This window comes from Helianthus annuus, chromosome 4 (genome assembly GCF_002127325.2).
Source record: "Helianthus annuus cultivar XRQ/B chromosome 4, HanXRQr2.0-SUNRISE, whole genome shotgun sequence".
In the NCBI taxonomy this organism is placed as follows: Eukaryota; Viridiplantae; Streptophyta; class Magnoliopsida; order Asterales; family Asteraceae; genus Helianthus; species Helianthus annuus.
In genome coordinates, this window is record NC_035436.2 from 109,853,209 (window position 1) to 109,866,337 (window position 13,129).

The window sequence follows — 13,129 nt, forward strand, 5'->3', positions numbered from 1 at the left end:
ATTGTTGAGGCCCGATCTACGTTGTGGTGGCTCTTATCATCGTTTAACCCGACTTTGTTAAGATCATAGATCTTGACATAAGCTTGTTTCTATCGGTACGAGGGTTAAAAGGTGAAACTCCACCACACGAGAAACATGAACTTGTGTAAAAGTATTATTACTAGTAAAATGGTGTTTAAAACTAGCGGATCTACGTATGTACAAGTGGTATTTTCGTAGAACCAAGTGTCGAGAAAATCATGTTTTATAAAAGTCGAGTGACATACTAACAAAGGTGATTTTACAAACCACAAGTGTATAAACACTTGTGAAATAAGAAGTATTCGACAAAATATCAATCTTTGAGAAAGATGACGGGAAGTTGTAAAGGATGATTTGTTCTAAAAACGGGATTTTTACAAGACTAAACTATTTTATACATAGATCCACTAAATATAACGAGATCTACACAACAGTTTTCAGAAAAACTACAAGTTCATGTAATAATGCGATTTACATACTAGTCAGCAAGTTTGGTGTGTTGAAACTAGTTTGATGTGTTGAAAATTAGTTTGATGTGTTGGAAATTGATTGGTTGATTTAAAGAAGTGTTGAAGTGATTTTGTAAAAGAAAATGATACGCTTGAAAGCGTGGCCACCTCCAGTTACAGGGGAAACTCTGGCGAAATTTTTTCTAAAATCTAACACTTAGAATTATTTACAAGTGTTAGACTACTTTTGACATATTTTCAAAAATAATTCGCCATGACTTTATTTACAAATATTCGGAGGTGGGATTTTCACAAAAACTAAAAGTGATAAATATATATTCGGTAAATATATTTTTCACCACACTGTTTATGATTATTTTGTGAAAATATATAAATATTATTTTTAGAGTAAAAATAATGTTTACAAACGTTGACGAACCCAAAGTAATACAAACGCTTACACGACGAACGTATAAGTTACACCGGTAATTACTATTACCGCTTAATCGTTAAAACGTAACCTACGCTTTATGTGGAAATACTCATAAACGCGTATTTTGTCAACGTATTATTTTGGAAAATATTATGTGAAGAGAAAATATGATATTTTTGAGAAAAATATTTATATTTTGGAATGAGAAGTAAAAATATATTAAGTGGGACTTAATGAGATGATACAAATACACATGTATTAAATCCCCCATCCTTGGGAAGGAAATTAAATTACCAAGTACATACAAGGAACGGTTGTCTAACTGTATCCCCGAAAATGTAAACTATAAAGCTAAGGCACGGCCATCCGTCTAATAGAATTAGCACATGTAGGTCGTTGCACAGCTATCGGATATTTGGAGTACTTGGTATAGCGACGCACTGACTGTGAGTTCATGTCCCCCTTTTCTCTTAACTCTTTTCAGTTTTATAAACTGCGGGGGTGAAATACATGTTACTATGATTATGATATACTTGATACATGGTATGGTTAGCGTAAGGAGGGTTATTACTTAGATCATGTGAGTGGGTAGGCGGGAACTGGAGGCCATTAATCCTCATGGTAGGACCGAGGGACGTAAGGGGTAGATCTATCTGGGTGTAGCGAGCCCAACTCCAGGTCCAGCATAACGGACCTTGGGGTGACTTTGTGCCCGACGCGAAATCCGCTAGGTTTGAGTCTTCCTACTTGCACTTCACACATATCAATGGACTTGCAAACCATTGGTGATCTCTTTTTCCTTATTTGCTACATACCAGGATTTTTGATAAATACAAAGGTTTATTTACTCACTTTCGCATGAACTCGCTCAACATTATTGTTGATTTTTCAACTTACATGTATTTCAGGGAATTAAAGATCTGGCACGGTATGGCATGTTTTCCGCTGCATAAGTCACCAGGGTCATCCAGGGTTCGGGGAATGTGACTCTTTCCTGGACAAGTCACAGTCCTTGGATCATGTTATGTTATGTTTAGAATTGTAATGTTTGTGGGACAAGATTATGGTTGATAGGGTGTTAACCCGTTAAGACAATGTTTCGATATTTTTATTTTAATGGATGATCTTGCATATTTTTAATTCATATAGCTTGTTATGATTAAGCTATGGTATTAAGAAGTCACACCAAATTAACCACGCTTCCGCAAAGCCAGGGTGTGACACAGCCGCTTACACTACTGACACAGAAGGGTGTCACCTACCGTTGGGGAGGTCCCCAGGAAACCGCTTTTCAGTACCTAAAGGATAGGCTTTGCAGCGCACCTATTCTCTCATTGCCAGAGGGCACGGACGACTTTGTGGTTTATTGTGACGCGTCGATAGAGGGTCTTGGGTGTGTATTGATGCAACGGGATAAAGTTATAGCCTACGCCTCTCGTCAACTCAAGGTTCATGAACGGAACTACACGACGCACGATTTAGAGCTGGGAGCTGTTGTTTTCGCGCTTAAGATATGGCGACACTACCTGTACGGTACCAAGTGCAAAATTTACACCGATCACAGGAGTCTCGAGCATATTCTTAAGCAGAAGGATTTGAACATGCGACAACGAAGATGGGTCGAACTTCTGAACGATTACGAATGCGCCATCAAGTACCATCCAGGCAAGGCCAATGTTGTGGCTGATGCCCTAAGTCGGAAAGACACTTTACCTAGGCGTGTACGAGCTTTGCAGCTCACTATTCAGTCTGATCTTCCTGCACAGATACGAACTGCTCAGATAGAAGCATTGAAACCCGAAAACGTCAAAGCTGAAGCCTTACGCGGCTCAAGGCAACGAATGGAACAAAAGGAAGACGGCGCCTACTATGTAACTGGGCGTATTTGGGTCCCACTTTATGGCGGTTTACGAGAGCTTGTGATGGATGAAGCACACAAGTCTCGCTACTCAGTACATCCAGGGTCGGATAATATGTACCACGATCTCAGAACTACATACTGGTGGCCTGGCATGAAAGGCCACATCGCGACATACGTCGGCAAGTGTTTGACATGTGCAAAAGTCAAAGTGGAATATCAGAAACCAGCGGGCCTACTTCAGCAACCCAAGATACCGCAATGGAAATGGGAAGAAATTTCCATGGATTTTGTTACTGGCCTACCCAGATCCCAGCGTGGGAATGATACCATATGGGTGATCGTGGATCGACTCACCAAGTCTGCACACTTCCTGGCCATAAAGGAAACGGATAAGTTCTCCACTCTCGCATACGTTTGTCTTAAAGAAGTTGTTTCGAGGCACGGGGTGCCCACCTCCATCATTTCGGATCGGGATGCACGATTCACGTCAGAGCTATAGCAAGCTATGCACAAATCTTTCGGCTCACGGTTAGACATGAGCACAGCGTATCACCCTCAGACGGATGGGCAGTCTGAGCGAACGATTCAAACCTTAGAAGACATGCTTCGGGCATGTGTTATAGACTTCGGCAACGGCTGGGAAAAGCACCTCCCTTTGGTGGAATTCTCATACAATAACAGTTATCACACTAGCATACAAGCCGCTCCATTCGAGGCATTGTACGGGCGTAAATGCTGGTCACCTCTCTGTTGGGCAGAGGTGGGGGATAGTCGGATTACGGGTCCAGAGATTGTAGTGGACGCCACGGAAAAGATTGCGCAGATACGGCAACGCATGGCGGCAGCACGCGACCGTCAGAAAGCCTACGTGGATAAGCGTAGGAAGCCATTGGAATTTCAGGTCGGAGACCGGGTGTTACTTAAAGTCTCACCCTGGAAGGGTGTGGTACGTTTTGGCAAACGGGGCAAACTAAATCCGCGGTACGTCGGACCGTTCGAGATCATTGAGAAAATAGGCAAAGTGGCCTACAAGCTAAACCTACCAGCTGAACTCGGGGCAGTTCACAATGTCTTTCACGTGTCAAATGTGAAAAAGTGCCTGTCAGATGAGACCCTCATAGTTCCTTTTAAGGAACTCACTATCGACGAGCGGTTGCAGTTCGTCGAGGAGCCAGTTGAAATCATGGACCGGGATGTTAAGGTCCTCAAAAACAAGAGAATCCCTCTTGTTCGAGTTCGTTGGAACTCCCGTCGTGGCCCAGAGTACACCTGGGAACGCGAAGACCAGATGACAGAAAAGTATCCCCAGTTATTCGAAACCAATACAACCACTGCTGAGGCTGAAGCTACTACCACGGAATTTCGGGACGAAATTCCAGATCAACGGGGGGAGGATGTGACCCCAGGAAAACCAGTGAACGATGCAACCTATCTAGCTTCCTCAGTGGGTACGTACTAAATTTCGGGACGAAATTTCTTTTAAGTTGGGGATAATGTGATAACTCGAACTTTCGACTTTCACTTTCGTATTTATTGCACGTTGACTTTGACCGTTGACCTTGACTGTTTAGTAGTTGACTTGTTTGACTTGTAATCATATATGTTATGTTTTAATGAAACGTGTTATTATTGTGCATATATGTGATTTATTATAAACACTCGACGAAACAGAGTTGTGATTCACCAAGGACAACTCGACGAAACAGAAGCCTGTTTCGTCAACCCATTCTCGACGAAACACAATGTGTTTCGCCGGCCCAGATTCGTTGAGGCCCAATTACGGCCCGATACATTAAAACGCGTATAAGTCATACGGAACATCCACTTTCACCACACTTTAGCAAAACTGATACCCTAGAACCCTTTTTGCATTCGTCAGCGGCCGTGTCTACCCCCCCCCCCAAAGCTCTCGTGAACGATTAAACCTTCGTACCATCTACCTTGGTTAGTCGCATGCTTGCTAAATCGATTTCTTGATCCTTTGGTTTCTTTATACGTGATGTGCATATGCTGTTGATCTCTAAACCTGATGTGAATATGTTGATTCTGATTTCGTTATGCATAAGTGGTTGGTTACTTAGATTTATGTGGAACATATGTATGATTAGGGTTCCATGAGTTTCACGTAGTACTATCCGTTTGCACATTTGATGAAACTGATTTGAATGTAACCACATGATGATTTCCTGAACTCACGAATCAGAACTAGTAATAACTGTATGAACACCTAATGATATGGTGGATTACATGTCGGTTCCGTAACTGTTATGTGTAGGGTACGGTTTAATAGTATAATGTTCAACAATTGATCGTATGTTTCTGCTTGATGATTGATGATAAAGAGTAACAGCTGCTCTAGAATGACTAGGGTTTTCTGTGTTAATTCTCTAACTGATTGGCGTAGTTGACGTAACTGACGTGTTGGCGAAACAGGATCCTCGGCGAAACAGGAAGTGTTTCGCCAAGGGCAGTCGACGAGACAGAACCTTGTTTCGTCAAAGGGTAGTTGACGAAACACACTGTGTTTCGCCAATAAGTGTGTTTCGCCAACTTGTATACTTTACACAGTAACCTGAGTTAACTCTGTTAGAAGTTAACTGGATTAATTAACTGCTGTTGACTGATATGCATGAATTACATGATAATGGTTACCTGTCTAGTACTTCTGTGATTACCTATACGTGCACAACTTGGATATAAACTGATATTGAATACGTGCGTACTCTAGGACGTGATTGATTAATTGCAAGCACATACTTAGCATACCGAGCAAACCCAAGGTGAGTTCACACAGCCAAGGCATGGGGTTCCTGAAACGACCATAATTTTTCCTTTAAATTTAATAAATGATAACATACTTTTCTAACAAAATTTGGGCATGACCCGTTGGTAAACGGACGATACCCTGTTTTTCATAAACAAACTTCATTCAACTATACACAAACATTCAAAGACATGACATACACAACAAAAGATGACCCATCCTTAGTTTCGAAAACCATTAAGTATGTACGCGCCTACGACAACTTTTCAAAAGACAACCATAACCAAACTAGTTTAAGTACAAAACATAAACATAAGTAACTAGGTAATTTGACATCGACTTTATACAAAATGCGGAGCGCTTGACGGGCTTGAGGTGTGTTCGATTCCGGGCAAGCTTGATAACTAGACATGGGATTTACCTACATGATCACAACATCAAAACATATTAGAACGAGAGTTCCTTCTTTACTCAAGAAATTACCTTACGGACTTGAAATAAACGAGACATTACAAAACTTATGCTAAACTACTTTCTTTCATACTTCCTCGGTAGTGAGTTCCAACGGAACTCCATACCAATCTTTCTAGTCTTACAATTTCATTATTCGACCCATTCAAGAGAAAGGGTCCATTCATATAACATAACCATGCTTGATACCATTTAGTACAAATATGGATAAACACATATCTAAAGTAAAACCCAAATTGTACAAGTAGCGTACCTCGATCGTGATCACCTTGATGCTTCACTTGATTTGATCCTTCTTCCTTGACGCCTACACATAACCATTCATTCTTTAATCTATGTTTCATACTCGATTACATACATCAATTGATAGATATTATACACAATTTGGCTCATACTTCTTAAACACATTCAATTCACCTAAAGTTTATAACATACAAGACTAACATCTTTATTGTGGCATTTTATCAAACACTTGGTGTGCACAACATGAATAAAGCATAGGGTACAAGTCTTCCATGCATGATTCTACTAATTCATTCTTATATCATTAAATCAACCAAATTTCCCCCAATAATCATCCCAAATCAGTTTCTAATCATTGTTAATCTACCATTAACAACTCTTACACTTACTATTGCAATATTTAGCATATGATTTCATTCTATGTTCTTCATCCCCACCCTAGTTTAAGTGGGTTTTTGCTAAAAATCACCCAACTATCTAAATTCAAGCATAATTCTTGTTCTATTGTATTTCCCTAACCCTTATATACACAAATTTCTGCATATTATTATCTTTGGGTCAAAACCCTCATTCTCTAACTCATCAATTTCAGAATTTCGACTTACCTCTTTGTAAAACAAGCTTAGATTACTTGAGAATCGAGTTCATGCAGGTTATTTGACCTTGATTTCCCTTTCAATCTTGCAAATTTGTAGAACTTAGGGTTTTCCCCTTGGTTCCCCCTTTTGGTCGATCCCCACAACACACCAGGAGTGTGTTTTTGTTTTCCATTTTTCTTTTAATTGTTTTAATTTAAAACTTTCATTCTTTTTAACAAGTTTAGCCCCTTAACTTTCTTAGTTTTTGTTTATTTATCATTAACTTCCTTTTAACAAGTTACTAACATACTAGGTTAAATATGACATGACTAGGCTTTCAAGTAATATAAATAAGTGACATATTTGGGGTGTTACAAGTCTACCCCCCTTACAAAAGGTTTCGTCCCCGAAACCTTAATACATACCAAATAATGTCGGGTAGAGCTTCCTCATTTCATCCTCTAACTCCCATGTGAGATCCGATCCCTTCCGATGTTGCCATTGCACCAAGACTTGCTTTATAGTTTTGTTCCGCAAGCGCGTTACCTTAGAATCCTTGATAGCTACCGGCTTCTCGATATAATTCAATCTTTCGTCCAACTCAATGTCTTCAAGGGGCACATATGCCGTCTCATCCGCTAAACACTTTCTCAATTGTGACACATGGAACGTGTCATGTATTCCATCCAAAATTGGCGGTAACTCCAACCGATATGCTACCTCCCCAACCCGGGCTAAAATCTTGAAGGGTCCTATGTAACGGGGACCTAACTTTCCCCGCTTACGGAAACGGATTATACCTTTCCATGGGGAAACCTTTAATAACACATAATCTCCCACTTGAAATTCGATGGGTCGCCTCCTTTGATCTGCATAGGCCTTTTGTCGATCTTGAGCCGCTTTCAAACGGGCTCGCACAAGATCGATCTTCTCGTTAGTTTTAGCCACCACCTCGTTGGGTGCAATTTCTCTTTGTCCCACCTCTCCCCAACAAATTGGAGTCCTACACTTTCTTCCATACAACAATTCATACGGTGCCATTCGAATGCCGCTGTGATAGCTGTTGTTGTATGAAAATTCCACCAACGGCAAGTGGTCATCCCAGCTTCCCCCGAAGTCTATTACGCATGCTCGCAGCATGTCGATAAGTGTTTGAATGGTCCGCTCGGACTGACCATCCGTTTGGGGGTGGTAGGCGGTGCTGAAATGTAATTTTGTACCCATACTTTCATGAAAACCTTGCCAATATCGAGATGTGAATCGGGTATCTCGATCCGACACAATAGATACAGGAACTCCGTGTCGTGATATTATCTCGTTAACATAGATCTCCGCCATCTTTTCGGAGGAGAAAGCTTCCCGAATGGGTAAGAAGTGCGCGCTCTTGGTGAGGCGGTCTACAATCACCCATATAGCATCGTGACCTTTCCTTGTCTTAGGAAGCTTGGTTACTAGGTCCATCGTCAACTCTTCCCATTTCCATACCGAAATCTCTAACGGTTGCAACTTCCCATATGGTTTCTGATGTTCTGCCTTTACCTGCAGACATGTCAAACATTTGGCAACATACTTGACAATGTCACGCTTCATGCCGGGCCACCAATAACTTTTCTTCAAGTCCAAATACATTTTTGTAGCTCCAGGATGTACCGAGAATCGGGATTTGTGAGCTTCCTCAAGTAAAGCCCCCTTTGCTTCGCTAAACCGGGGTATCCAAATACGACCATACATGGTTCTAATCCCATCGGATCTTTCTTCGAATTTATCCACAAATCCCTTTGTTCTTTCCCTTTTAGAATCCATTCCGCTTAGTGACTTGATTTGGGCTTCTTTAACCATTTCGAGAAATCGGGGTGTAATTACCATCTTCATGGACTTAACTTGAATTGGAGGCGGGTAATCCTTTCGGCTCAGGGCATCGGCCACTACGTTAGCTTTACCCGGATGATAAAGGATCTCACAATCATAGTCTTTAAGAAGTTCTAACCACCTTCGCTGCCTCATATTTAATTCCCTTTGCTCGAAAAAATATTTAAGGCTTTTGTGGTCGGAATATATAACGCTTTTCGTACCGTAAAGATAGTGCCTCCATATCTTCAAAGCAAATACTACTGCAGCTAACTCCAAATCATGGGTTGGGTAGTTACTTTCGTGTGTCTTCAATTGCCTAGAAGCATAGGCAATGACTCTACCCCTTTGCATCAAAACACATCCCAACCCTTGGTGTGACGCATCCGTAAACACCACTAAGTCTTCCGTTCCATCTGGTAAGGTTAGTACCGGGGAACTCGACAGCTTTTCTTTCAAGGTTTGAAACGCCCTTTCTTGATCTGCACCCCACGAAAACTTCTCATCCTTCTTGGTTAACTTGGTCAATGGCAAAGCCAATTTAGAAAAATCTTGGATAAACCTCCTATAATAGCCTGCTAAACCCAAAAAGCTTCTTACCTCACTTGGGTTCTTGGGAGGTATCCACTTCATAACGGCTTCCACCTTTGACGGGTCTACTAAGATACCATCCGCATTAATAACATGACCGAGAAATTGTACCTCTCTAAGCCAAAAAGCACACTTGGAGAATTTCGCGTACAATTTCTCCTTACGAAGCACTTCAAGAACCTCACGCAAATGGCATGCATGATCGGCTTTACTTCGGGAATAAACCAAGATGTCATCGATAAAAACTATAACGAATCTGTCTAACATAGGCCGACAAACTCGATTCATAAGATCCATGAACGCGGCAGGCGCGTTCGTTAATCCAAAGGACATTACTAAGAATTCGTAATGCCCATATCGCGTTCTAAAAGCCGTTTTCGCCACATCCTCATCTCGTACTCGTAACTGATGGTACCCGGACCGCAAGTCTATTTTTGAAAACCAACTTGCCCCTTGTAACTGATCGAAGAGATCATCGATTCGGGGCAATGGGTATCGGTTCTTCACAGTCAGCTTATTCAACTCGCGGTAATCGATGCACATGCGCATCGAACCATCTTTCTTTTTGACAAAAAGTACAGGCGCTCCCCATGGCGAGACACTCGGGCGTATAAATCCCTTGTCGAGCAATTCTTGTATTTGTACCATTAGCTCCCGCATTTCTGTTGGGGCCAGCCTATAAGGGGCCTTGGCTACGGGTTTGGCATCAGGGTACAATTCAATCTTGAAATCCACTTCGCGTTCCGGTGGAAGCCCCGGTAAATCTTCCGGAAAAACATCAAGAAACTCATTCACCACTTCAACCTCTTCTATCATAGGGATATTCTGCTTAGTATCCACCACGTAAGTTAGAAATGCCTTGCTTCCATTTCGTACGTACTTGTATGCTTGGACTATAGAACAAAGCTTCGAATTGATATTCCTTTCCCCTTGTATGCTTACTCGTTTTCCCTCCGACGTTAACACATGAATTACCTTCTTCTCACATTGAATTTCGGCCTGATGCTTAGCTAGCCAATCCATGCCAACTATAACCTTAAATTCCCCCAATATCATGGGAATAAGGTCGATAGCAAACTTTTCGTCTTCAATGATTATTTCACAATCTCTACAAACTTCGTGCAACAAGTAACTCTTACTATCGGCTATTTCTACTTCTAATGGTACTCGCAGTCTTTCGATTCTAAAGGAGGGGTGCGACACTAATTCACTTGATACAAACGATCTACTGGCACCGGTATCAAATAACACATACGTAGGCATCGAGTTCAATGAGAATATACCTGATACAACATTCGGGTGGTCCTTCGCTTCCTCGGTTGTGATCTGAAACATCCTCCCCTTAGCTCTTGGGGCTTCCTCCTTTCTTGCCTCCTTATCAGTTTTCTGTTGAAGCTTGGGACACTCAGCCTTAATATGACCCGGTTGGAAACAGTTGTAACACGTTCTTGAAGGATTAGGGCACCTATAGTATGGGTGTCCCTCTTGACCACAGTTGTAACAACCCCTTTTCCCTTTCAAACATTCCCCCGTGTGTAACTTTCCGCACGTTTTGCATTTTGGAATACTACCCTTCGCCTTATCCTTCTTGCCTTGATCTTGAAATTTTGGTTTCTTTGAAGGGCTCGAGCTAGAAACATTTTCAGATGCTCTCTTTTCGCCCCTTTCCGCCTGTCTTCTCATTTCAATCTCCCTATCTCGGGCCAGTTCAATGAGCTCATTCAAAGTTTCACATTTAGCGGGAATTATGAACTCCCGATATTCAGCCTTCAACATACCATAATAACGGTTTATCTTCATTCTCTCCGTTCCTGCTATCTCGTTACAGAACTTCAGCTTGTCAAGGAAAACGTTGGTAATTTCATCAATGGTTTCATCTTTCTGACGAAGATGTAAGAAATCTTCTTGGATCTTGTCGATGGCAGATTGTGGACAGTGATGCTTCAGAAAAGGTTCCTTGAACTCCTGCCATGTCAAGACTTGAACTTTTTCTTCCCCAAGCTCTTTACTATAAACATCCCACCAATCCTTAGCTCGGAGTTGTAGCAAACCGGTGGCGAACATCACTTGATCCTCCTTTTCACAATGACTCCTTACGAACACCGCTTCCGTACTTGCAATCCACCTTTGGCATACTATGGGATCAATTTCTCCTTTGAATGGTAACGGGTTGCACGCCATAAATTCCTTGTATGTGCACTTGCGAGTTCCTTTCCTCTCTTGCATTGCATTAATCATTCCCTTTAACTCGTCTATCTTACTCGTCATCATCGATTCTACTACTTCTAACACATGACTTTCCACTTCTTGGGCTAAATGAGGAGTACTTGCTTGCATTGCCCTTCCAATCTCTTCCGAGATCATAGTTTTCAGTTGTTCTTGTCGTGTCGTTTCATCCTCATTCGAATCCGTCATCTACACATAAACATCCTTCTTATTCCAAACATTCAATCATCCTTTCAGTCATATAATCATTCTATTAGTACATAACTTCCTTGAAAGTTAACATTCATGCATACTAATATTCCTTCGAGTCTTATTATAGCGTATGCAATTCTTCACATATGATAGAAAACATTAAGCAAAACATCACAATTGAAAAAGGCTGAAAACAGGTACCACCGTAAATTACGGTGTCACCGTAATTTACGGTGGCAATATTTTCTTTACGGTGTAAAGCTACTGCCTTACGGCAGTGAAATTTCCTCCCAGTGTCTACCGTAAATTACGGTGTCACCGTAATTTACGGTGACGCCCAGCATGCTTTGATGAGTTTCTTATTTTTGCAGCCATTTATTCATCCCGTTTTAACCCGTACCAATCCGTTTCGTCCCAGACCCTTACACATCATCCCATGATGATCTTTCCTAACGTTCCCTAACTAACTCATTCATAATACGAAATAATCTTTAAAGTACTTACTTGCTTCGCGCCGCGGGTCGAACACACTCTTCACATGAGCTTCGGTTTGAGTTCAAGTGTTTGATGCTTGAATCCCTCAAACCTAGGCTCTGATACCAACTTGTAACGACCATAATTTTTCCTTTAAATTTAATAAATGATAACATACTTTTCTAACAAAATTTGGGCATGACCCGTTGGTAAACGGACGATACCCTGTTTTTCATAAACAAACTTCATTCAACTATACACAAACATTCAAAGACATGACATACACAACAAAAGATGACCCATCCTTAGTTTCGAAAACCATTAAGTATGTACGCGCCTACGACAACTTTTCAAAAGACAACCATAACCAAACTAGTTTAAGTACAAAACATAAACATAAGTAACTAGGTAATTTGACATCGACTTTATACAAAATGCGGAGCGCTTGACGGGCTTGAGGTGTGTTCGATTCCGGGCAAGCTTGATAACTAGACATGGGATTTACCTACATGATCACAACATCAAAACATATTAGAACGAGAGTTCCTTCTTTACTCAAGAAATTACCTTACGGACTTGAAATAAACGAGACATTACAAAACTTATGCTAAACTACTTTCTTTCATACTTCCTCGGTAGTGAGTTCCAACGGAACTCCATACCAATCTTTCTAGTCTTACAATTTCATTATTCGACCCATTCAAGAGAAAGGGTCCATTCATATAACATAACCATGCTTGATACCATTTAGTACAAATATGGATAAACACATATCTAAAGTAAAACCCAAATTGTACAAGTAGCGTACCTCGATCGTGATCACCTTGATGCTTCACTTGATTTGATCCTTCTTCCTTGACGCCTACACATAACCATTCATTCTTTAATCTATGTTTCATACTCGATTACATACATCAATTGATAGATATTATACACAATTTGGCTCATACTTCTTAAACACATTCAATTCACCTAAAG

At 41.0% G+C, this 13,129-nt stretch overlaps 1 protein-coding gene across 1 annotated transcript; it reads right to left on the reverse strand.

Moving 5' to 3' along the window:
* Positions 1–9,594: 9,594 nt before the first annotated feature.
* On the reverse strand, positions 9,595–11,674 carry LOC110933575. Its single transcript, XM_022176790.1, has 2 exons — positions 9,839–11,674; positions 9,595–9,687 (listed from the first exon to the last, which is right to left on the reverse strand). The coding sequence occupies exons 1-2, from the start codon at positions 11,672–11,674 to the stop codon at positions 9,595–9,597; spliced, it is 1,929 nt and encodes a 642-aa protein (XP_022032482.1).
* Between the last annotated feature and the right edge of the window lie 1,455 nt (positions 11,675–13,129).